The sequence below is a fragment of the Nycticebus coucang genome, chromosome 11 (assembly GCF_027406575.1).
Source record: "Nycticebus coucang isolate mNycCou1 chromosome 11, mNycCou1.pri, whole genome shotgun sequence".
Classification (NCBI taxonomy): domain Eukaryota; kingdom Metazoa; phylum Chordata; class Mammalia; order Primates; family Lorisidae; genus Nycticebus; species Nycticebus coucang.
Genome location: NC_069790.1, coordinates 43,118,063 through 43,145,407, shown reverse-complemented (window position 1 = coordinate 43,145,407; position 27,345 = coordinate 43,118,063). Strand labels below are relative to the sequence as shown.

Here is a 27,345-nt window from a genome sequence, read left to right as displayed (position 1 = left end):
AAAAGAGCCTAAATAACCAAAGCAATCTTAAGTAAAAAGAACAAATCTGGAGGCATCACATTACCTGACTTCAAATCATACTTCAAGACTATAATTACCAAAACATGTATAAAGGTAGAAACACAGATGTAACAGAATAGAGAACCTAGAAATAAAACCACCTGGTTATAACCAACTGATTTTTGACAAATCAGACTAAAATATACCCTGGGGAAAGAATGCCTAATTCAATAAATGAAATAGAATCATCTACTTCAACTTGGATGGTACTGGAGAACATTACTCTCAGGAATAGAGTATCTCAGGAATGGAGAAACAAATACCACGTGTTCTCACTAATAAGTGGGAGCTAAATGATGGGGACGTATGTTCCTGTAATGTACAGGACATTAGAAACTAAGAAGGGAGGAAGAAGGGAGAGGGAGTGAGGGATAAAAACTTACCTATCGGGTACAATGAACACTACTATGGTGATGAGCATACTAAAACTCTGACTTCAGCATTATACAAGAACACTTGTACACCCTCATATTTTGAAATAAAAATTATTTTTTTGAAAAACAAAATAGTTTGGAAGAAATTATCCAGAAGCAACATAGGGAAAGAAAGAAAAGATACTAATTAGGTGTTAAGACAATGAGTTATTAAGAAAAAGAAGGCCTTAATAACAATTCTTGAAGGAAAAAATTATAAAGAGAAATCGAGCAGAAGGTAATTTTTCAAGTGATAATAAGGGATTTTCCTGAATTGATAAGTTATATGAGCACATAAGCCAAAAAAAAAAAAAAAGTCAACAAGGGCAAAACAATCTTAAAGCATGCAGAGAAAATGGAGATTACCTACAAAGAATAACATATAGATTCACAGCAAATTCCCTAACCGTAATCATGGAAGTCATCGATCTAATTTTTTTAAAATGCTGACGAAAAGTAATGGTCAACCAAGAATTTTATAATCAAGTAAATTATAATTCAAGAATAAGCCAGAGGGGAAGAAAAACAAAAAGAAAAACGAGAGCAAAATTAAGACTTTTCCCTTTTTTATTGTGAAAAATTTCTAAAAAGTTGAAGAATATTAAAATAAACATGCATATGCCCGTGTTTATTCAATAATTCTTAATATCCTACAATTTTCACCAGCTTCCACGTATGAGGCCTTGCTGTTTTATTCAGGAAGAACATGCCTCCTCAGAAGCTTCTACTCACCCTTCCGCGGTCATTGCCATCTACAATGTAAACTGGAAAATATCCATATCTTGCTGGACCATTTAAATGTTTCCATAGCAGACATCATGACACTTCATTCTTGTCAACATAAATAAAGACATCAGGAAAAAAGATCTCTTAATTATGAATTTATTTAGGAGTAAGCAAAGAGAATTATAATCTGGGATACACAATTGTGCCAAGTTGCAAGTGCACCCAAATGGAAGAAAGTAAAAAGAAGCTTTTATTTGGCAGAAAGGAAATATTTACATAAACAGCTTAGAAAAAGAATTCATTGGTTCCAGAGGCTCAAAGCTGATGTAGGGGTCAGTCCACTGGTAGAGGCCGTTGCAAGGTGAGTGTTCTTTTGGGAGCATTTTATTTGAATTGCTGTAGTCCTAAAGGACGTCTAGTGATGAACCTGTTCGTGGAAATATGTGCATACATGCAAAACATAGGTCATGAAAAGCAGGAGATACGTGGAGGACGTGAAGGAATTTCTTGTAGAGTTATTTTAGAATGTCCTTGAGACAGTCCTTATCTCAGACACGCAACCATGAGCTCTTCTCCTTCACGCCTTCCCGGCTCCCATTTGTTTGAATCTGACAAGAATGATTTCATCCTGGTGTCTGTAACTTTCATGCGCCTCAATAATTTAGCTTGCAAGTTTCAAAATAAAAACATTCCCCTGTACGTGGCATTGGCACAATGCCCCTATCCCACCTCAGAAACCCAAGTAATTGATTAATATTATTTAATGTAGAATCCATATTCACCATTTCCCAGTACTTCCAAGAAGCTTCCTACAGCTGCTTTTTCACATTAGAATCCAGTCAAGGTTCACAGCTATCTTTGGTTGTTATAGCTCTTCAGTGTTTTTTAATTTAGAGTGGATTCCTTCACTTTTCCCTGTGATATTTTGAAGGGAGGAGGCTGGTTACATTGTAGAAGGTCTTAGTTTCTATGATTGGTCCTCCAGCTGTGGTCAGATTTGCACTCTTATTCCTTCTGGTGCCTGCAGGACACGTGGATGCGGAAGAGCGTGGCGCAGAGCAGGGCTCTCAGTGTGGTCCTCATGAGCTGCACACCTTAGGAACGTGTTACAAAGGCAAATTCATGCCTCACATCAAATTAGTTTCTAAATTAGAAACTTAAGGGTTGGACCCGAGCCTTAAGTTGTGTTGCAACAAGCCTTTCATGTGATTATGATTCACATTCGTTAAAGAACTAACCCGGGAGAGGGGAGAGGCCAGCTTGGGAGTAAACTCTGGGGCTTTGAGGATTAGCTCTGCTAATAATTAAAGGTTTTATTGTGGATATTGATTCCCTTTGGCTTTCTAATATTTTGTAACGAATATATCTCACCGTATTGCGATGCTTAATATGTAAAACGTCGAGACACCTGATCTGACACTTGATCTTACCAAATGCGTCAGTGGATCTATTCTATGATTTGGTTCGCAGTTTCCCTGATCTTTCTTTCACTTTGTGTAAGAAGGGATGGCCTGAAGGGAAGGTTATCAGATTAGTGGGAGTGAGCCATACTGTAGTAGGAAAGGAATCTCTAGAAAATCTCCCCTCTAAAAAACAGCTATGCACACGCACAGTAACAAGCAAAGCAAGGTCTCCCCAAATCTGTTTTTCAGTGCTGAAATTATTATAGGTGTAAGGGGAGAGCTGATTACTACCTGTAGAGCTTTACCTTTCTTTTGTTTAACCAGATTTCTGAAAGAACTATAATCCTTTTTATTCTCTTACTGCTTTTCATATTAAACATCCAAAAACAAAATCAGAGGAAGAAGAGATAGGGAGAGTATCTTATTACATTTGAAGTTTTATTTTCTAAATTCATATTCTTAATTCACAAATATGTTGACTATAGTCTCTAAAAATTGGTAGCATGATTATTTAAACAATCTTAGTCATTTTCCACAAAAGACTATCACTAATAGCAACTAGAAAGTATTTTTAGCCCATAGCATGGCTAAAATTAGTTAGCCAAACATCTATAATAAAGTTAATAAAACCTGCTATGTAAGTTTTTTAAAGCTTATCTTTAAAGTTTTGTAGCCTATATACTTGTTTTGTTGTAAATCTTATATACTGTGACATCCACTTTTAGGACTCTTGAGTTCTTTTATCGGAAAGAAACCATATTTGAAAATGTTTATAAGGCAACTGTAAAATCACATTTTGATTTTATTATTCTTAATCTTAAATTGAGAAGGAAAGCAATTATAAAGAGTGGACATAAAGTTCGTGTGCAATTTAAAGTAGTTTAACATATTTTAAACTATTTAACATGTTTTAAACCGTTTAACAAATTTGAAACTGTATTTCAAGTAGCTTGAGAAGCAAGATCAGTTTTAAGTTTTCTTCAAATCTCAGCTATCAATCCTTATCAAACAGGTATAGTTACCAGTCCTATACAAATTTTCATTAATGCCTTTGGGTCTTAATTGCATGATAACCAATATTCTCAGAATCAAACACTTTGGACTCTGGGCTTTTACATGGATTTAAGGAAACTAAGACATTTTCAGATTTCCCACCAACTACCTAAATGTGGAAAGCCATTGAGAGATATTTAAAATAAAATACGAAAAAAAATTGTTCAATGTCTACTAGTTGTCCCAAAATGGAAGTGCTGGCTTTCCTTCATATTCACTCAAGACAGAGCTCCAGCTGCTAAGCCCAGGTGGAGGTGTTATAGAGCCTAGTCCTGAAAGAGAGAAGAATAAAACCCAAAAGGAAAACCAGGCAGACTATTCAGCAAATGACCATTCACAAGAGAACCTCAGAAATAAGACAGGACAGGATCCAGAGAAAAGTGATATGAAAGCTACAAACTGCAGGATTAATGACTCAGGAAGTCAAGTCTTGAAGAAATTTCTAACTCTGGGTAGCTATGACACCAGCATACCCAGAAGAGTAAAGGTCAAGTGCTACTTATGCTTGAAGGCTCAGATTGGCATTGCAGGTCAATATGAGGTCTGGAGATTCGTGGGCACAAGACTAAGCATTTGAGGGTATTGTGTGGAGTCAGGAGAATTTGCAAACGCAAAAATCAGCAGCCAACAAGAGTTACTAGTTGCATAGTTCTAGGGAGCACCATTAACACTTAAAACATTGACAGGCCTCCAGAGTTGTGGCATGCAGTAGCCCTGAGCCAAAGAGGTTAACCAGAACTACATTCTAAGGAACAGGCCATATGCAAAAATGGACTCCAGAGAGATTAAATATTTCAATGTGAATGATACTGAAAAGTACTAGAAGAAAATAATTACTTTCATAATCCCAAGGTGAAGAAGGCCAATCAAAGCCTCACACAAAACCCAGAAGTCATAAAAGAGAAATGCTGACAGATTTAACTACATAAACATTTAAACTACTACATAGTATAGGAAAAAAATACAAATTGGAAGAAATACAGTATTTGCAAAATATATAACAGATAAAAGTTAATACTAGTAATTTCTAAAGTGCCTTTACAAGCCAATGTGAAAAAAATCACCAGAGAAAAGTGACAGAGGACATGGACAAGATATTTTCAAAAAGAAAGAACTGTAAATAATGATCAGTGTCGCCAACAATCAAATAAATGCAAATCAAAACAGTAAGATGCCACTTTCGTCCAATAGATAGGCAAAGTCTTAAAAAGTTAAAGATTGGAGGAGAAAGGGCACAGTCCAATCCAATTTTTCTGCCACCTGTATACTCCGCAGGTTTTATTTATTCAGGGTGTGAAAGATGTTAGTGGATTACTTATAATTATCCTATAGTTTCAAAAGAGTAAAACATATATGTAAACTCGCTTGATGGTTTTATTATCTATTTTAGGTTACGTAAAGTAGTTAAAGTGTTCTTGTTTAGTTTTGTTTATAAGTTGTGAGTGTGATACTTCCTGAAGCGATCTCCAGGATGCAGTCCAGTCCTCCTCTTGCCTGTCTCACAGAAAATAGTTTCTCTCCTTCCACCTTTCTGATTTCTTCTGCTGTAAACCTTGCAATCCTTTGTTCTTTTTCTTTGTTTTTTTTTTTTTCATTTTTGCGTTATAAAATGAATCTTGTCATGTGGCCTTTCCTCAGTGTCTGAAGATGATGGTCTTCTCTTTTTTGAATTTCTTTTCCTTACCATTACTCACAAGCTGAGTGAAGAGATTTCCCCTGTATGGAAGATGTGTCTGCACTTTTTCTTCACTCTCCTTCTTAGCTAATGAGAAAGGATGTAGCTGTTCACAACTGAACTTCCATCAAACAGAAGAATCATTTTCCCACTATTTGTAGGACCTTCTTATAAATCCTTAACATCCGCAGTACTGATCAGCTCTGTCTACTCTTCCTATAAACTTTAGTATCCTAAAATAACTGTCAGTCTTTCAAATTGAACAGGCCATTTCTTCCTATAATCAGTGATCAACTGTGGGCCAAAGAATGTACTCAGCATTGTCACTAACCTCTTGTCATAGAATGAGAGGCACAAAAAAAGTGTCTGACATCAGAGCAGAACAGGAAAATCATTATGTCAGATGAGATCTGACATAGGATCAGAAAGGGCTTAATGTTATTGATGGGTTCAGCTCCCTCGGAAGGCCTTATGGCAGAATCTATCAATATATACAATGTGCAAAGCATTTCACATAGCAACTCAATTTGAAGTCTGTCTCCTACAGAAGTGCTTGCACACATGGACAAAGAAAAAATATACCATGTCTATAAGGCTGCTTCATTGCAATGTTTTGTATGATAGCAAAAGTAGTTGAACCAATCTAAACAGTCATTCATAGGGGAATGTTAAATAGATCATAGAACACTTGTGTAATACACACTATTTCATTATAGAATTATTCCATGGTACAATTGGGATATTAAAAACATGTTGCAAGGTCATAGAGTAACAACAAAATTAGAACTTTTGTCAACAAACAAATCTCTGCGTATATACACATGTATGTGTGAGTGAACTTGTGTATATACTTAGGCTCCATTAATAAGTAAAAGAGTTTTCACTTTTTATTATTTATATTTATTATAGGGAAATTGTGTGTTCTTTGTAATTAAAAATGTCAAATAAAACGGCATTCTGCCATTTGTGATAATATGGATGAACCTAGAGGTCATTATGCCAAGGGAAATAAAACGGACAGAAGGACATTCTGCATGATCTCACTTATTAATGGACTCGAAATTAGTCAAACTCATAGAAGCAGAGAATAGAATGGTGGTTGCTAGGGGCCATGAGGAAGGGGAGATGGGAAGATGTTGTGGTGTGGGTACAAAGTTTCAGTTATGCAAAATCAAATGTAATGTGGCTATAGTTAACAATACTGGGCCACGCTCCATGGCTCACACCTGTAAACCTAAGACTCTGGGAGGCAGAGGCGGGAGGATCCCTTGAGCTCAGGAATGGGAGAACAGACTGAGCAAGAGCAGAACTCCATCTCTACTAATCATTGAAAAAAATTATCTGGGCAACGTGGTAGATGTCTCTAGACCAGCTACTTGAGAGGCTGAGGTTGGAAGATTGCTTCAACCCAGGATTTTGAGGTTGCTGTAAGGTAGGCTGATGCCATGACCCTCTAGCCTAGGACACAAAGGGAGACTGTTTCAAGAAAACGAACAAACGAAAAACCCCAGTATACTTGAAATTTACTAAGAAGGTAGATTTTAAATGTTCACACACACACACACAGGAAAAAGCAAACAGTAACTACATGTGGTGATAGATACATTAATTACACTGAGTGTGGCGATTATTTCACAATGCATATATGTATTTCAAAATATCAAGTTGTATGCACCTTAAATATATACAATTTTTGTCAATTGTAACTCAGTAAAGCTGGGGGAAGAGTAGAAAATGAAAGTTTGTGATGATCAGAAAGGCAGGGGAGACTTTCATCAGCACTTGTGAAGGGAACAGTGCCGTGGATTTTTCTAGAGCAGCTTTCTGCTGCTGGAGGGTTGGCAAGAGCGCATATTGTGGACTTTAGTGGCCCAACAGCTGCAGGCACATTCCATCAGTAGCCTGTGATAGGCCTTCTGGAGAGAAATAAATAAAGCAGTGACAATCTCTGAAGACACCACATGAGATCCAAGGCTTTGGGTACTAGTCTTTGAGCTCCAAAGCTTGGAAAGATAAAGATTCTTATGATCTAGGATTTGTTTATTCTGTTTCTTTGAAGTTAATGCCAAGAATGCAAATGATTGAAGTACCTCTAAAATTTCTCTTCATTTAGACTATCAGCCCAGAAGAAAAAAGATCAGTTTCTACCCCTGATTCTCAATATCTTAATTATAACAAGTATCATTTGGATTCTACTGATAAATTATAAACTGACTAAGTATTCTGTTCTCAAGGTTTTGAGGTTTGTATTAAAGAATTTGCCTCAAAACCTAAGGCAAACCCACCACATATAGAAGAAAATTTCAGTTTTCAGTTAGGTTTAAAAAAAGGCATTTTTGATAGATTGATAGAACCTATGTAAAGGATGGCCTGAGAATAGAAAGCTATGCTTTACACTTGGCCTTTATAGAATTGTTCCATTATTTTAAATGCCAAGTAAACATTTGAAGATACTAACTTTAAAATGTATTTTTTTTAGATTTTGCTTTTGCGGATAATGTAGACAAGTAAGTGGTTTTTTTAATCTTTACTTTCATTATTAGATTTCATAATTGTGTTATCCTACTAAGTTATGGTCATTTTCTAAAATAGATTTTAATATAATAAATTATTAGCTCTATAATAGCTGGAAAAAAATGCTGAATCTTTCTGTGATAAATGAGTTCAAGCTATGTATTCATCTCTGACATATTTAAGTTTTTAATATTATTATTAAAACCCCAAAATAAATGAAAAGGCAATTTAATGCTTAAAAAATATAATGCTTAATTATTAACAATTCCAAATAAGGTGCTTTAGCTTCCTTGTTTACTTTTCCTCTAAATATATTCAGTGAAAGCAATTATGCAGATTAACATTTTATATTCACCAGAATTTACATTTTCAAAAGGAAATACTTCATTAATATTACAGAAGACATTTCAAAATCATGAATATTAATGAATTCAAATGATTTTCCTTTTTATTTTTGCACTTTTTTTCTTTGGATGCAGTGTTTAATAATATCCCCACACAAATATAATGCTAAAATATAGCCTTATATAGAGAAATAACTGTACTAAAATGCCTAGTATATCTATAAATATTTTAATTATGTCAATTAACTCGGTTTTAAAACAGGACTGCATGGGTGTGTGAGACTTACACTGTAATAGCCAACCCCAATATGTTCAGATACTTTATTTTTAAAATAACTAAGATATACAATAAAAATAGTGTCATTTAGCATAAAAGTCATTTGTCAGCAGAGCCCACAAAGTATTTGTTAATGGTACTGCACCACAAATTACACAGAAACATGTGCTGTATGTTCATATAAATGAAAATTTTATTTTTGGTCAAGTTTATTTTTTTCTGATGATTGCTTTTTTTGCAGAACTGTGTTTGATAATCCAGAAGATGCTGTTTTTGTAAGGTCCCTGAAGAGATCAGTGATGGTGATTACCTCTCTGAACTGGGATACAGTTCCAACACGAGAGGAAAAGTACCTTGAAGAGAACCACGCAAAACCCACTCAAATTCTCACAATTAAACTGAGATGATCCTTGGTGTTTCTAGTGGTTTTCAAGTGTATAGTAAAATTCCCTGTGGCTGGCTTGGTGCCTGTAGCTCAGCAGCTAGGATGCCGGCCACATATACCCAGGCTGGCGGGTTGGAACCTGGCTGGGGCCTGCCAAACAACAGTAACAATGACAACAACAACAACAACAAAATAGCGGGGCGTTGTGGCAGGCACCTGAAGATCCAGCTACTTGGGAGGTTGAGGCAAGAGGATTGCTTAAGCCCAAGAGTTTGAGGTTGCTGTGAGCTGTGACGCCACAGCACTCTACTGAGGGAAACGTAGTGAGACTCTGACTCAAAAATAAAAGAAATTCCACGTGGCTTAGGAAATTTATATTATCAATATAATATAAGGGCTTGGGGGCTTATATTATATGTTATGATCTTATTTGAAAAATTTAACTATAAACAGAAACACCAATAATGAAAAATAATTTCTATATTTTAGGCATTTTAACATAAAGTTGTTATTAAAGTAAAACGTGTATATAGAAATGTACACAAATCCTAAGTGTTCAGCTCCACAAATTTTCAAAATATGAATATGTTCATGTAACCGGCATCCTAGATCAAGAAACAGAACATTACCAGGACTCTAAAAGCCTCCTTCATTCCTGTTACCAGTCGCTGCCTACTTTCCAAAGTAATCATTGTCCTGATTTCTAGACCATAAATTAATTGTGTCTGGTTTCGAAAAGCATATAAATAAAATCATAGAGGAATATTTTGTGCCTGGCTTTTGTCTCATGATGTTGTAAGATACATCCATGTTGTCGCTAGTAGCAATAAAGCTATCAGTCTGACTGCTATACACACACACACACACACACATAGATACTTTTCATATGACTGCATGACTATAACACAATGTACTGTTTGCTTATCCAATGTACTGGGCGGGGGTTGTTTGTTTGCGTTTGTTTGCAGTTTTTGCCTGGGCCAGGCTTGAACCCGCCACCCCTGGTATATGGGGCTGGTGCCGTATTCCTTGAGCCGCAGGTGCCGCCCTCCAGTGTGCACTCACACTGGAAACATGTGCCAGGTTTGGGTGTAGGCTCAAGATCTAGATTTGGCCTACTCAGAAACCTGCTTCTAGGGAAAAGAGAAACACAAAAAGCTTTTAGCAGCTGCCTAGTGCTGAGTGCCATAATTGATCATTTAAGGTAACTCAAACTCCTTACTGGTTTTTCCCAATTAAGGAGACAGACACAAACTTATAAATGGGACAGTGACATTTCACCCTACCTGATGGTATTTAGAAAACAGACATGCTGTAGAAGTGTACTGGAATCAAAAGATATAAAAGCCCAGAAGTAGTAATTGATACCAAGAATCAAAAGCTGTCATTCACCTATGAGTCTATGCACAACAGCCTAAAAATTCAAGTATGGTTCTTGGCAGAAGAGCTCAGCTAAAGTAAAGAAAAAGCAAAGATTTGGGCATCCACTGGGTGAGTGGCTGACACTGAGGCAATAGTGATTACATATGATCAGATGATAGAAAGAATTGAGACATACACTTGCTCAGATTTGAGCCATAATCCTGAAAGAAACAATTCTGAAAGCATAACTCTAGGGAAAAAAATAATTTTAAAAACTCTTTAAAAGACATTTATTTACGTTCTTAAAAGGAGATTCATTTGAGAAACATAAAAACGGGACAGATCACTTCATAAGCCTCTTTACACAGTAAAATTGGCAATAATAACACATATTTTTGCAAACACATTCAGGTATACTAATGACAGTCATATGGATGTCACAGTTATGAACAAACTATAAAAAATAGGTCAAAAAGCAGAATGTCTAAACCTATCGGTATGATTGGTATAATAATTGCATGTACCCAGCTTTATAACCATAGTCATCTGAAATACCGTGATGGACAGCCTAAGTCTTTGATGAGATGGATTAAAAACCACAAAGGGACACCACTTGTATATGTAGTTTCCCAAAGAGCTAAGGTCTTGAGAAATTTTATCTCTCACAAATGCACATTTACACAAAGGATAGCTCTTCATTTACTGAGGAACGTTTCTATGTACACATACAACATTTATGTGCAAAGTCAATGTTGTGAGAATGCACTCTCATGAAGCCACATTTGCAGAAAATGCATAAAAGAAATTAGAACTCCAAAAGTCTTTACACAATGTATACTTCCAGTATCTGAAACACAAATTGTAAAAAAGTAATGCTGAAAATTTAAACTAATGGAAAAAAAAGAAAATTTGACACTGAGAAAGTGTATTGGAGGGATAGATTACAGCCAGTTGCACAGAAGTAGTCTCTAAGAGTTGGACAACTTTCACAATCATTGCATTCTGAAGCATTATATATTAATTATATTCTGAAGCATTACATCTCCATAAGTAACTGCTATTTTCCTAAGACGTGGTTCTCTTTGGAGAACACATTCACATTCATTTCTAGGTGATGCTGCTCTTATAAAAAATCTTTTATATACATCAACATTAGCATTCCTTTTTAAATTTTATGATTCCATATATACCGACATTAGCCTTCCCTATTAAATCTGCCATATGCTGCTTGGTTGTTTTGAGAACTTGGAAATTCATTCCTCATGCACTCACAGATCACAGTACTGTGGAAACAATACTCGTGACGGACGAGCAAGTCTTTTGCATAGGAGTTTTCTTGTCCTACCACACATATACTTATTTTCAATCCAGTCAGTAACTTTGCTGGCTCCTTCCAGGCAAATCCAGCTTCAATTCATTAAAAGCTCCTGGAATTCCACACCCGGAAGGAATGCCAATACAGACCAATTTTTAAACTGAAGTTTTTCGTCACTGCTGTATTGTATGGCCAATCCACTCATCTGAATTTTTTTTTTTTTTTTTTTTTTTTGCCAAAAGCATTGGGTCAATGGAAAAGCCAAAGTTTATTGGCAATACTTTGAAATCCATGTTTAGAAGCCTGGGTTGCATTTATTTCCAAATCTGTCATTATGGTTTGGTGATTCCGTTGAAATCCATTTTCTTCTGCAAAGTCCACTACGTCTTCAAATAAGCATTTATAAAATGCTTCACTTTTCTGAGTCATTAATATACGAATGAACAGGTAAGTTCTAAAATTTTTAGATCCAACAGGGCATGGATTTATAGTTGACAAGAACCAGCAGGGGCAGTTTTGAAAGTGCTATCCATCAGATAAAGTGAAGCATGTGCTCATTCTTCTATGCCAGATTCAGTGGTAAATACACAACGTGGATCTTCAACAGTACCTCTCTAACCCAAAGCAGTTCACCGATGTGTTTTGTAAACACAGGAGGAACCGTTACGTCAGCCGTGTCTTTGGTTCAGACCGTTTCTGAGCTTGTTGAATTCTTTTTATTCTCTGAAGAAGGGAGATTTTCCGAAGGCAAGCCTGGCGGTATGCGTGTGGGGGCAGCAGGAGTGTAGAACTGAAAAAATTTGGCTGGGAGATTCCTTGCATTTTCACTTCTTCTGTATTTCTGAAATACTGAACCACTGAGGGTGGATCATTCCCGTCTAGTCCTTGCAGACTCACACACTAACCTACTCTGGAAACTCTAACAGACACACCCAAAATAGTGCTTTACCAGGTTTTCAAATATTCCTTCATCCAATTTAATGGACACCTAAAATTAAATCTACAGATTCACCCTTTGTCAGACTGGCATCCGTACACATATTCCTACACCACATTCAATTTTGAAATAAAGGCAATAAAAAGGTAATCATTCCACCTAACCTGGTACAACTGACGCAACTCTCCTGAGTATAAACAGAATGCAGTCATTGTGATTTTCAGGATTTTAGATGTCAGGATTTAGATGTTAGGGATTCCGATCTTCTGGGATGTCAACATTTGGGATTGTATCTTTAGGGATTACATTTGGCACCACTTTTGCTCCCTCTTAGATCCCTTATTTTGGGGGAATCCAGCTGCCATGTCATAATGTCACTCAAGCAGTCCTCCCGGAGGTCTAGATTTTGAGGAACTGAGGCCTCTTTTCAAAAGCCAGGGAGGGGCAAGGCCTTCTGCCAATAACTATGCAAGCAGGTGCTCCAGACCCAGTTAAACCTTCCGATGACCGTGGCCCTGGCTGAAAGCTTCACTTAAGTCAGTGAAACCCCAAACCAAAACCACCCTGTTCTGCTACTTCCAGATTTCTGGTCTACGTAAACTGTGGGAAACAATGCTTACTAATGTTTAAAGCTGACAAATTTGGGGATAATTTGTTATCCAACAATAGATAACTAATATAATAACCTAGCATAGTCCATGGTTCTTTGTGGAATCTCCAGCAAGCTACATGAGGAGAGTCATAGCACAGTTTCCAAGGGTTCTTGAGCAAGGCCACACCATCTGCAGCAGAGAACCAGTGTTTAAACAGAAGTTCAGGGCATACTACTGCAATGGTCTTAGTACTGAGAGGCTGAACATTTATCAAGCTGCTGTTTGATCAAAGCTGCTCTTCATGAGCTGAGTACTTTCAGGCCCATCAGGAAATAACGTTGGGTTCTGGCATTGGTAATATTCTTTGCTCTAAAGTTTATTAATAAATATTAGCATAGCTATTAAATACTTCTCTTTTCCTCTAAGTAATTATTTCATGATATATGTTTTTCAATTATTTTATATCCAAATAATTTATATGGATATATCTCAAATGGTAAATTTAGACCATTTATATTTAAGTTTTATAAATGGTATATTACCATTTTGTGATGGAAATAGTATATTTAGGATCAAGTTTAAAATGATCCATGGTTGCATAAGTAGTATTGCTTTTTAATTAGATTGCACTAAGGATGGGCTATCGTAATCTCTAGGTTAACCACTAAAAGAATAATAAGAGAATATATAGTCTCTGATATTTTATTTTTAATTTCATAGTCACTGAAAAGAATTAGAAATTTGGTCCAGTTGAAAAATGCTTGACAGATTTTACTTAAGCTTTTTAGAGAGCTGATGAAAGTACATGAAGACACAGATTTGCTTTAAAGTGCATTCCTCAATGCTGTATGTATACTTTTTATTCAATAATGAAGGATTAAAGAATGGTTGTAATTGAAAAATCTTGGCCAAGGGTGGTGGCTCACGCCTGTAACCCTAGCACTCTGGGAGGCTGAGGAGGGTGGATTGTTTGAACTCTGGAGTTCAAGACCAGCCTGAGCAAGAAAGAGACCCCATCTCTAAAAAAGCTAGAATTGGGCCGGCGCCTGTGGCTCAAAGGAGTAGGGTGCTGGTCCCATATGCCGGAAGTGGTGGGTTCAAATCCAGCCATGGCCAAAAACTGCAAAAAAAAAAAAAAAAAAAAAAAGCTAGAATTGTGGCAAGTGCCTGTCTCCTTGGGAGGCTGAGGCAAGAGAATCACTTGAGCTCAAGAGTTTGAGGTTGCTGTGAGCTATGATGTCATAGCACTCTACCAAGGGTGACAAAGTCAGACTCTATCTCAAAGAAAACAAAAAAAGGAAAAAGAAAAATCTTGTATGAAACACCATTTTGGGAGAAACACAAAACAGAAGTCCTAATCTTTCAGTTACATAAAACTTTTCAAAAGCTGGAGCTCTGGAATTAGACAGATATGTATGGCTTAGTTAACCTCTCTATGCTTTAATTTCCTATTATTTAAAATAATAATAGTAGTCACCGGGTAGAGTGTCGAAGATTATGTAAAGTGCCAGACAGAATGGCTTTCTTAAAGTGAGTGCTAAATACATATCAGCTATCATTGTTATTCTTATCCCAATGGCAATTGTGTCCCTTAGGAACTATACTTGGTGATACAGACAGAATGTTTGTGTCACCTTAAAATTTGTATACTGAAATCTGATCCCAAAGTGATGGTAATTTGAGGTGAAACCTTTAGGGGGTAATTAGGTCTTGAGGATAGAGCCCTCATGAATGGGATTAGGCCCTTTAAAAGACCCAGGAGCAACTCTCCCTCCTCCTTCCAAGTGAGGACACAGCAACCTGGCCCTCTGTAACCAGGAAGGGGCTGGACACCAAAGAATTCAATCCTGCTGGCACCCTGACCTTGACTTCAAGTTTCCAGAACTATGACAAATAAATATTTGTTGTTTAAGTCATCCTGTCTATGGAATTTGTTACAACATCCCAGATTAAGAAACCTGATGTATTAGCCAGGATTCTTCAGAAAAACAGAAACAATTGAATATATCCGTATTTAGTATATACAGGTTTATTTTAAGAAATTGGTTGTGGGGGTCTAGTGAGTTCAAAGTTTGTAGGGTAAGCTGGCAGACTGGAAATTCAGGTATGGTTGACGTTATATCTTAAATTTGAAATTCACAAGGCAGGTTAGCAGATAGGTGGGTTTTCTTGGGAATTTTTGTTGTTTCCAACAAAGGTACAGAAGTAATTTAATGATAAAATGATAGACTTTTAAAAATAAATAGTACTAGAACAACTGGATATTAGTATGGGAAAAATGAAACTTTATCATTAATTCAGACCATATTAAAAAAATATTCAAAATGGATCATAGGCCTAAGTATAAAGGCTAAAACAATAAATCTTCCAGGATAAGGCATAGGTGGAAATCTTCATAAATGTGCAATAGATAAAGACTTTTTTTTTTTTTTTTTTGAGACAGAGTCTCACTCTGCCACCCTGAGTAGAGTGCTATGGTGTCATTATAGCTCACAGCAACCTCAAACTCCTGGGCTCAAGCAATCCTCTTGCCTCAGCCTTCCATGTAGCTGAGACTATTGGTGCCCGCCATAACTCCCAGCCAATTTTTCTATTTTTACTTCCTCCTGTTCAGACTGGTCTGGAATCCCAGAGCTCAAGCAATCCACCTGCTTTGGCCTCCCAGAGTGCTAGGATTACAGGTGTGAGCCACCGTACCCAGACCATACAGGTTTTCTTAAGGACACAAAATCACATGGAAAAGAAAAACTGGTAAATTGAACTTTATCAAAATTAGAAACTTTTGCTCTTATAAAATCAAGATTTTGAAAATGAGGAAGCTACAGACTGGGAGAAAATACTTAAAATAGAAACACATTAGGTAAGGAACTAGTATTCTGAATATAAAGAATACCTTCTTTTACCACTCAATAGTAATAAGATAACCAAATTTAAACAAATAAGATATTTTAACACTTAAAGGAAGATACTGCAAAGGAGACATATGATGACCACTAAGCAGTGGACGAAAATACTCAACATCTCTACAATTACATAAAAACAGACAAAAGTATATATAAATAACAATACAAAATGGGTTATATTCTATGCCAATTCTAATCTTTTTATTGTAATAATAAGTGTACAGAGAAGTGCTATAGAGAGGAGAGACAGAGACAGAGAGAATATCATATGTGTATTTTGTAACCATTGCCCAGAGAAGACCCAGCATATTGCCAGTATCCCAGAGGCTCCTGCGTAGCTGTGGAAATCATAATCTTCTAACTCTCCACTGATTTTCAAGATCCTTGTTGTTTCCTTGAGTTAGTTTATGATTTAACCTTCTATGAAAGCAAAGCTAAACAGTATTATCTAACTGAACCTGCTTTTTGGACCTTACTGAATAAGACATTTTTTTATCTATAGCTGTTGGTGTTTCCATGTGGCTGGCTTCTTCAGCTCCACATCTGGGATTTATGAAACTGAAAGAAAACCCAGAGAACTCACCAAGTGCTGTTGCCTGGATCCCGGGTCCCTAGCCAGTCTTCCTTCTCTCCATCTTTCAGAGTTTTCTTCTATTCATTTCATATAAAACATTCAGGGCTTTTAGCTTACTTAGTGGGTGGAATAAGGAAAAGTCTGTCTATTCCATCTTCCCCAAAGCAAAAGTGTTCAGATTATTTTTTAAGCGTAGCTGAATTTTGTTTCCTTTTGTGGCTTTTGGTTTTAGTATATTAATGAAGACCTCCTTCATTGTTAAAATCTTAAAGAGTTCTCTCATGTTTTTTTTTTTTTTTAAATTGGTCATTTTTTTTCATATTTGACTTATCCATTGGGAATCATGAGATAAAGTGGTTTTCTATGAGTATATTGATCAGCTAGCTACATTGCCCTGAAACTGTCAATTATGTGGCTAACTCATTTATTCTATACAAATTATGATCACCATTTAACCAAATGCCTTCAGCTGTTTATAAAACTAGGACTTTGTCTCTAAAGGACATATAAAACTAGTTCTATGAGCCAGGCTAGAGCTACCTTTTGGGGGTGGGGAATCTCATCTATTGAAGTAATTATGAGAAAAAAATCCTTTTACTAAATGAAGATATTGCTCTTTGTTACAAATGAGTTAATATTATCACAGTTTACATATACATGCCCTATTCTCCATACAATTCAAGCAAGTACGAATTTTTCCAAAATAAATATCAGTAAAGACATGCAAAAACAGCTTTTGTTGGGCAGTGTCTGTGGCTCAAAGGAGTAGGGTGCTGGCCCCATAAACCGGAGGTGGTGGGTTCAAACCCAGCCACGGCCAAAAACAAACAAACAAAACCACCTTATGTTGGTGGTTTCTTTCCAATGAAAATGATAACTGCAATACAATTCAAAATTTGAACTACCATTTTATTTTTTCTAAGCGCATATAAATCTTAACAGTTTAAATTGTATGCCTTCATTTTTCTTTTAACTATACTTACAACTTTTGAAATTCATTCCTCTTTCTTTTCTTTTTTTTTACATATATATATATTTTTTTTTTTTTGTAGAGACAGAGTCTCACTGTACCGCCCTCAGGTAGAGTGCCATGACGTCACACGGCTCACAGCAACCTCTAACTCTTGGGCTTACGCGATTCTCTTGCCTCAACCTCCCAAGCAGCTGGGACTACAGGCGCCCGCCACAACGCCCAGCTATTTTTTTGTTGCGGTTTGGCCGGGGCTGGGTTTGAACCCACCACCCTCGACATATGGGGCCAGCGCCCTACTCACTGAGCCACAGGCGCTGCCCTCCTCTTTATTTTCTAGGTGTCACAAGATGTATTCATAACAATCCTTTGGTTCTAAGTTACAGAAATCCAAATGGCAAATTTATTTCCTCATGTAACCAGATTGCATAAAGCCAAGTGTGGACTCACTCAGAGCCCACCGGACTCAGCTCCAACAGTGCTCCCTCTCTTGCTTCTGTCCCTTTAATAACTGCCTTCTCTCAGGTGCCTGCACAAGTCAGGGAGTGTGGCCTCAGACAGCTCTGGCGGTGGATCCTTATTAATTTATTATTGCCCCAAGGGAGAACCCTTCCTCCCCCAAAGTAAGTAAATAAAGCCTTTCCTCTTTGACTTTAGGAATGCAAGTCCCTGGGAAGTGCTCGGATTGGCCTCGTTGTGGCTCAGGAGGCAGATAACCACTGACAGAGACCATAAAACCACAAGAGGCTCAGTTCCCACTCAAGAGGGAAACTAATTTGCTGAAAATCAGGGAGACAGGATCCTAAGAAGACAGAAATATTGCAAGAATATGCCGTGTAAGAATTTCTATGAATTTTAATACCCAATAATACTAAAGCTGGAGGAAATTCATATATGAAGGATGACAAAAGTCAGTGATCCTTTTAAGGGCCTAGGGGAAGACCCACTCCACCCTGTGAAATAACAGCTTGTCTTTCGGGCTCTATCATCTTCTGCCTGTAGAGCTCCCACAGTGAAGTTAACATATTAAGAGTGTACGATGTGGTAGCTAAAACTGCAAACCTCGCCAAGTCTCTACACTCACTCTACACTTTTAGATAAATTAGGTAACCTCTTTAAACTTCAACTTCTTCATCTGTGCTGTGGGGAAAAGTCTAATTCATAGGGTCATTGCAAATATTAAGTAACTTCAGGAATGGAATAACTTCCAATGTTACCTTTGAATCAAAAAGCAGAATCCAATTCCTTAATGAATCCACTGGCCAATTTTATGTTGTATTACATCAGCTCTAGGTATAAGAAAGTGTTGGAACAGTAAGATTATTCTAGGTCTTATTTTGTTTGAGAAAAGTTTTTTGATAGTGTATTGAAAATAATTCAAAGTGGAAAAAACTATCTAGATTGATGGTATTATAACAAAAGTCTGTTTCTGATAATTTGTGACAAAAGAAAGGATTATAATCAGAATTAACCCCATTGTCTCTTGAATTCCATTTTCTGACCACCTCTTCCTTTACATCTGAGAAAAATTTTGATACTGATATGGCTTATACCTAAGTTCTTCTGGTCAATTTTAAAGTTCCTTTTTATGCCACCTGTATCTGTTAGGGTTTTGGTTCATTCAGCAATTACCTCTACATTGTCACATCTCTTTAATTTTCCTATTTCCTTGTGCTTTTCCACAATCCTCAGTGGGATCCAAAGGCAAGGGCCATGCTCTCATGCCAGACCACAGCACAGCATGTGGCAGACAGCAGGGGGAAGAAAACGGCAGAGAGTGATGGTAACACAAGATGCACAAAAAATAATCATAAATCAGGAACACAGGTAAAAAAAAAACATGTCAGTGGGAGAGTGACGTCTGAGAAGGCTATTTTATTACCTGAAGATAAATGTTCACCAATGAGCAGATGAGGTACTTCGATGACTTAATTTTGCCAAGGGAGGCTGGCTGTGACTGACAAATACAGCCTAAATCTGCCTGTTGACTTCCTACCCAGTTAGCCCTTAACTTTGAATTTCCTCTCAGGAAGCCATCCTGGAGGCTGCACTACAGGTGTGTGAGGAGGGTGTGCACCAGCTCTAGAACAGTAACTGAGTGTGAGGAAGATGAGAGTCAACATGATACGAGAATTTGATCAGCAAGGTGAGGTCAGAATTCTAGTCATTTTTTTTTTTTTGTTTGTTTGTTTTTTATTGTTGGGGATTCATTGAGGGTACAATAAGCCAGTTACACTGATTGCAATTGTTAGGTAAAGTCCCTCTTGCAATCATGTCTTGCCCCCATAAAGTGTGACACACACTAAGGCCCCACCCCCCTCCCTCCATCCCTCTTTCTGCTCCCCCCCCATAACCTTAATTGTCATTAATTGAATTCTAGTCATTTTGATCTGCAATGATACATAGTAAACTAATTATTACTTTGCTCTCCCATATTTACCAGGTTCCCTATTATTTGTTAAATTCTCTACTATTTCTCTAACATTTGCCACCCCAAGCAACAATAAATTGTGAAACAAGATGAGCTGTTTATATTCATAGCCATGATTTATTTTAAAATCAACACAAGAAACCTTGAAATGCAGCACTATCTTCAGACATCATAGTCCAGCTCTGTTTAAATATCACATATGCTAAAAACGGAAGCCAGGCCATTCTCTAAAGGACAGTTAAGTCAGTTTCTAGACAGGAAGATAAAAATCAGCCTTTCAGGTGGAGCATGGCACATGATTGAGTTTTACGGTACTTCTGTACACAATATGCTTAGCTGTTATTTAATCAAAAATTTCAGGAAGTTACCTTTTTGTAAATGCACGTGCTGAGATAAGCCTGGATACATCTTAGTTCCTCCCGAGGGACTGAGTTTTCTGAAGGTGCAAATACAAACATCACCATGGGAACTGCACACAGTTCCGACTTCTCAGGTTCATTTCTATATGAAAGGACCATCAGCTGGACTGCTGCAGAGATCCTTTAACACACAGCTTTGCTTCATATATTGCATCTTAATAAACAGAACTTCACTATTGCAAATGCTGTTTATATGTATTTTATTTACACATAAGTTATGATTTTTCTAACTCCCTATTTCTGTGGCGGTGACATTCTTCTTTCCTGAAAATCTCTTTTCTGTACCTCTTCTGCTTGTCCATTTCGTTTCCTAGAGCCCACACGTCTTCTTTAAGGGGATTTGTTTCCTTTTGAGAACAATGGCCGGTGAGCCAGCCTCAGAAAGGGAATAGAAATAAATGTTCTTCCTGTATTTTGAAAGAGAACCATTTCCATAAGAATTTTTAGTTACAGAACAGAAATCATAGAAAATTCGGGCAGAGTAGACAGAGCTTTTCCTGTAAACATCTATTCTGTGACATGTAGAATCCTGTCATGGTGTCATGCAGGTGTCATGAGGCGATGAGGACAGATACATTCACATGAGTTTTCCAGCTACCTGCCAGGGTGATGACCACCCATGCTGGCAGGTGCCCTGTGTGTCTTTTACTCCTCAGATACCTGTGGAGCTACAGGAGCATCCAGTAAGCCTTCCAACCCAGCCTCACTTGGAAGAGATTCTTTCTCTTCTTCTATAGCATCTTTAGGACTGGAATCCTCTTGAGAGATATCCGTTTCAGCCTCTGGTTGCTCTTCATTAACACAATTAGAATTGACATCAAGTTTGCCATCTAATTAAAAAAAAAAAAAGGTTATTTTGTTTCTATCATGTGGCAGACACCTTGTAAATGTATTCATTTGCTTAATCCTCATTATCGACTACCAGTGATCTATTATTATCTCCACGGTCATTACTCTCATTATTTTATAAGTGGGGAAGCAAAGAAGAAAGGGTTTGGTAACTTGCTCCAAGTTTTAAAGCTAGGGGGGAAAAAAACCAGAATCAGCATTTGAACTCAGGACCCTGCTTCCAAAGCCTTGTCTCTAAATTAGGATTGTTGTTTGGGATTTGGCAAAACCTACAATCAAATACAACTTCCCAATTAATTAGCTTGATGACTTTGGGTAGGTAATTGCTTATTTGTAGTTGTTTCTCTTGTCTATAAAATGTATAATAAAGGCTATCCCACGTTTGTGAAGAATAAAAGTGTCTGTAGCATTTGGTATAGTGTGGGGCACATGGCTCAAGCCTCATAAGCGGGAGTTCCCATTCTGCTGGCAATCTTTCTCTCCCCTGATAGCTTGTTAGCACCTGAACAGTTGTTATTCTCTGTCCTCAGCATACAGAGGACAGGAGGAGGCATTGCAGTCAGAAAGCCTGGCTAGTCTCTTAATGATAAATGGTTTAATTTTGATTTAGAATGTAATCATTTAATTCCACTAAGCATGTTTCTCAAACAAGTGGTAAAGGGGACATCACCCCAGGGTGGAGGTGGGAGTGCCTAAAACAGTGTTTTTCAACCTTTTTTTATCTGATAGCTTGAACCTATAGTTAAACTTCCATGGCATACTTAAATCATGTTGATCAAAAGAAAGAGTTAAAAAATCATGTTGATCAAAAGAGTTAAAAAAAACCAAAAAAAACGCTCACTATGCTTTGAGCTTCTTTTGAAAATAATTTAATGATCTAAAAATTTTTGCAGCACACCTAAGACCTTCTCACAGCATACCAGTGGCATACTGGTTGAAAATCACTGGCCTAGAATCAGAGCCATCCAGGCAACTTTTTCAATCTATGTATACTCCCCAGAACGTATGATATATTCTGTGGGCTGGGGCATGGTGGTGGGTGTGGTCCTCCTCTCCAGTAGGAGAATCATGCTGAAGCAACTTACCATTTCTGATGAAAATGAGTCACATAACATCCCAAGGAATGGAGAGAAAAATACCATGAAACACTGCTCTGACACTTGCAGAAACTCAATCTGCATATCAGATCTGCAATTTAATCTGTAATTTATAAGTATATTTTATAATTTCATATGTAGTTTTAAAATTTAATTAAGAAATCAAACACTTCTGATCTTAAAATCTTCTGGTAGTCATTAAGCAGAATTTAATTATTTCCTTCTTTAGTAGAAGCTTCATGAGCAAAATACAAATGAAAACGCTTTAAGAGTCTCATTGTTCCAGGGCAATCTCCTGAGTTAGAATGTAGAATGGTTCAGTAAACTACATGGCTCAGAATTTTATGTCTATGTTTTCCGGTGAGGTCTAGGCTGACCATACTCTGTCTATTACCCCAAGGACTTGAAAACTGGACACATCAGAATCTTTACATGGATTACCCCTGAGCTTTTGTGGTTCCTGAGAAGACTCAGTTCTGGTGTCCCCCAAGTTAGCACTAACTTTCCTATCTCTGCTAAGAAGCAGAACGAAGTGAGTTTTTATTACGTACCGCTCTCCTCTTGACTCTTTTCTTTCGCAGCCTCCAATTGTTGCTTTTCATAAATGTCTTTCAGATTCTTACAGATTTTCTTATGTGCAAACCAGTGTGTTTTCTGGCAGGTTTGATCACAATATATTACCTGAAAGCAATTGCAGGTTTATTTTCATTTCAAGAGTTGTGATTGCACGATTTCCCAACCACAACACTAAACCAAGAGCTATGCTGTAAAAATGTTCAGTTTTCCATACTCTATTTTAAAACCATGATGTGTGGTTGTATACTGATTTCAATTTGTACTTTCTAACTTATACTTTCAATGATAATGGATAGACAACAAACCACCTACCAAAAACTCTTAACAAATAGCTTATTATAAACTCTCGATGTGCCAGATTGGTCTAGCATTAATATAATGACAAAGAAGATATAGCTGTTGTTCCCAAGGAAGCCAGTGTCAAGAAAGAATGGGATTAGGCAGAAAGGAGGGAGGCAAGAACGGAATAAGGTGATTTATAACACAGTACAGGATGTCAGAGCGATGGAAGCACAGGGGAAATGGTGACTCACTCTGGCTGGGGAAGTCAGCATAGACAGAGAAATGAGAAAGAAGCATTCTAAGTGGAAGGAATATCTTGAACTGACATGCAGAAATAGGGAAGTGAATGGTATGTCCAAGAGCAGCAAGACGTTTTTGTAAATGAACTTATATTTTTGCTAATGAGAGTGGTAAAGAGATGGGAACGAATCTTATTAAATACTTATTAGATACCAAGCCCTGGGCTACGCTCTTCTGCATGATGTTGCAGATTGTATTATCGGCCCCAATTCTTCACACGTCTCTGCATTCATATACTTTCCCACATGATTTCAGTTCTTTGCACGAAAGAGGAGACTTGACTTTGATTTGGCTGTGTGATTTGTTTTGACCAACAGCATGAGCAACAACATCACAATTTCAACGTTAGGCATTGTGTGTTTCTACCTACTCGTGCATACCTCTGCCATGGCCATGAACACGCTCCACCCAGCCCGCAGTCGCAGGGAGGATGAGAGACACAAGGAGCACAGCAGCCCCAGGGGAAGGCAGCTGGACAGGAAGGAGGGAGAAGGACTAAATGATTATTGTTTTAAGCACTGAGTTTTAGGGTGTTTTTATAACCATCAAAAGTTAACCAAGGCGACTATCTAGTCTCCTTTAATTCTCACAACTCTAGCTTCATTTCACACATAAGGAAACTGGGGTTTTCAGAAGTAATGAAAGAAGATGAAGGTGAAGAAATAGGTTATAGCATATTTTAATGGGTTTCATAAAATATGCTGAAGAATTTCAACTTAAAGTTTAACAGGAAATTGCTGTTAGACCTCTGGGACTAAGTAAATGTACAAACGTATGTGTGTGTAATATCTGGATGTGAGACAAACATGATCGGATACACTCTTACAAAGAAGATTCTGGCAGAAGCGGGCAGTGTAGTCCACAGGGATTAAAGACTGGTGACAGCTGGAGGAAGCTGTCACACGTGGAAGAGTTGATGAAGAGAGCAACTCTTTATTGTTGATCTTTAAAGCCAACATCAGAATAGCTGACTGTATATTCGTGAGCTGTCCTATTCTAGGTTTTCTGCACCAGCCTCAGTCTCCTTTGCTCATAGGTAATCTTTCCCTTATCATCTCACACTCATTCACTCATATCCTTTCTTTCCATGAGGTGGACAGCATTGAAACCGAGGAAGACTGGTAGTCAGGCAGAAGATAGACACAGCACAGAGCTACATTCTAATTCTCAACTACTTAAGTATTAGATGCAATATTTTCACATACTAGAATTTATTTAAAAACTAAGTCAGCTGTTATATTTATAGAATATTAGAACTTAGTTGTCAGAGTGGCTGTAATCTAAGCCAGAAGTCAATGAACTTGAAAGAACTCCATTCTTACCATTTTGCATACAGAGCATCTTTTACTTGCTCCCTTTTCTCCACAGGTAGTGCAAAATTCAACATCCACAAAGCCCATCTGCCCAGTGATGGCCTGGGTAAGGACGGAGAATGCAGTGGGATCAGAACCCTGCAGTGGGTATGAAGAGAAGAGGGGAAGAAAAAAACCTCTGAAATCACCATAGAAAGACTGCGGAGGTATCACCCCATGAATAACGCTATCTTACAATGTTGACACAAATGGGAAGAAATCATTAAGGCTGGAGATTACACAGACTTTATGACAAAATGACAAATATCTTTCCCAGTATAACATTTTCTATACAAAGCATACAGGAAGTAAGTCATCAATCCCAATAACTAAAGAGAAAAATATGGCCCTACTTTAGAATAAAAGTGTTTTTCAATTAGGATAATTCAGTAAGCCCACAGTGATTTCAGATAGAAGAGAATGAACTCAGAGTGGAATTTTCTTCTGAGAAGTGACATCAAGATGATATTCTGTGTGACAATTATAGGACACATCACAGATATTTATCTTAATTCTTAAAGTTTGGTACAATTTAAGTATTTTAAAGACTTAAAATGGTTTAAACTATCTACTTATTTAAATAGTTATTAAATAGTTAAACTATCTACAATTTAAATAGTTATTATCTTTATCTTTGAACCATTACAAATTCTTTCAGAAACATACTTGCAATTACATCAAAGTATTAAGAAAAACCTGAAGTATAAAAATTATTACTATAGGGCTGTGGAAAATTAGAGTGGGTTGTTAAAGAAGATTTATGAAATTTGTTTATTTGTTTGGTTGGTTTGGTTTTGAGAGAGAGTCTCACTCTGTCACCTGGCTAGAGGGCAGTGGTATCATTATAGCTCAGTGCAACCTTAAACTCCTAGGCTCAAGTGATCCTCCTGCCTCAGCCTCTCAAGTAGCTGGGATCATAGGCTCATGCCATCAGGACTGCCTAATTTTTTCTAAAGGATATTTTGCTAAAAGCATGCGTTTTCATGTGAACTAATGCTTCCTCCCCTCTCACACACAAAAAATAATGGTAATACAGATTAGTGACCACATGGAATCTTTCCTGTCTCTTGTGTGACAAGAACTTTCCTATTATACAAAATCTTGCTATCTACTTTGCCAAATATGAATCTCTTTAGGGGCCAGAGCTCATCCCATGGAAAGATATTCAGCCTAAAAATAAACAATGTAGGCAATAAAATCAAGAGACATTAGCTAGCCTTCCAGAAGTTAAAATACACACTATCAATGGATAAAGCCAAACATCTTTAACAGTATCATCTGCTATAATGCTGGAGCAATATTTTAAACTTAGCCATAACTCACATTTTCTGCTGAGTTCTGTAATAGGCAGAAGCCAGAGTTCCACATGAGGCAGACAGAATCAGAACCTGAACAGAAGGCCCAGCCATTAGCAATCTCAGAAAGAGACACAGGCGACCCTCAGGGCAGCCAGCCTGAGAACCACCTTGTTATGGGAAGAGAGTGGCATCACTTCAGAGGCTTATGAACTTGCAGTATATATAACAAAACCCGTTAGGCAGTAAACGGTGGCAATCTGGGACACTCATAACCACAAGCACTGAGATAGGTAAAGTGAAACAGTGGGTACATTATATTAACTCTTAAAGAACAAATGTTCTTAAAAGAGAAATCTTGGGCCGCGCCTGTGGCTCAGTTGGTAGGGCGCCGGCCCCATATGCCGAGGGTGACAGGTTCAAACTCAGCCCCGGCCAAACTGCAACCAAAAAATAGCCGGGCGTTGTGGTGGGTGCCTGTAGTCCCTGCTACTTGGGAGGCTGAGGCAAGAGAATCGCTTAAGCCCAGGAGTTGGAGGTTGCTGTGAGCTGTGTGAGGCCACGGCACTCTACTGAGGGCCATAAAGTGAGACTCTGTCTTTACAGAAAAAAAAAAAAAAAAAAAAGAGAAATCTTTCTGAAATGCATTAAATATTATCTTTATTATAAACCCTTTCTTGACTCAGACCACTAGGATAAACATTAATCATTATACTCTATAAACTCTAATTACATTATTCTATCATATGGGGCTAAGATTTGTTGAGCCTTATACTGACCTGCTTTGATTTTTTTTTAAGTACTCTTGGCTATTTTGAGATTTTCCATTTTCTCCCATGTAACTAGAACATCAGCTACCACTCGTCAGAGCTGGAAATCCCTCAGCACAGGTACTGCTAGTTGCTCTGATGCTGACTCGCTCAGCTTCCTTACTAACAGAGCATAATTTTTTTCAGAACAGGAGTGTTTAGACAAAGCAAAAATACTCCTGTGCAGCTAAGAGTGGTCGTGCGACACAGGCAGAGGGTTTCTGGGAAAGCTTATGTTTTCCAGACATAGACCCCTTTGCTCTTCCTGCTGGACAGGAATGTGAGCCTGGAGGAAACAGGTCAAATGCCTTACAACCCTGGGGTCATAAGTATGTGTACAAGAACGGACATGGCTAAGGAATTTGGGGGTGGAAAGATGGAAAAGTGTGTGTGTGACTGATGCATTTTTGAGCCACTGTGTCAGACCTGGT

The 27,345-nt window shown here is 37.5% G+C and overlaps 2 protein-coding genes across 3 annotated transcripts in view; one reads left to right on the top strand and one right to left on the bottom strand.

Moving 5' to 3' along the window:
- Positions 1-8,923, top strand: part of LRRC72 (leucine rich repeat containing 72) — a 77,521-nt gene extending 68,598 nt beyond the window's left edge. The window contains exons 9-10 of the mRNA XM_053608693.1: positions 7,810-7,837; positions 8,707-8,923. Coding sequence (XP_053464668.1) covers positions 7,810-7,837; positions 8,707-8,872 — 194 coding nt within the window. The 3' untranslated portion in view covers positions 8,873-8,923. The remainder of the gene's footprint in view (positions 1-7,809; positions 7,838-8,706) is intronic.
- Positions 8,924-20,032: 11,109 nt separating this feature from the next.
- Positions 20,033-27,345, bottom strand: part of ANKMY2 (ankyrin repeat and MYND domain containing 2) — a 39,529-nt gene continuing 32,216 nt past the window's right edge. For both annotated transcript variants that reach the window (XM_053609642.1, XM_053609643.1), the window contains exons 8-10: positions 24,781-24,909; positions 22,852-22,981; positions 20,033-21,184 (exon numbers count right to left, since the gene is read on the bottom strand). In XM_053609642.1, the coding sequence (XP_053465617.1) occupies positions 21,000-21,184; positions 22,852-22,981; positions 24,781-24,909 (444 nt within the window). In that variant the 3' untranslated portion in view covers positions 20,033-20,999. The remainder of the gene's footprint in view (positions 21,185-22,851; positions 22,982-24,780; positions 24,910-27,345) is intronic.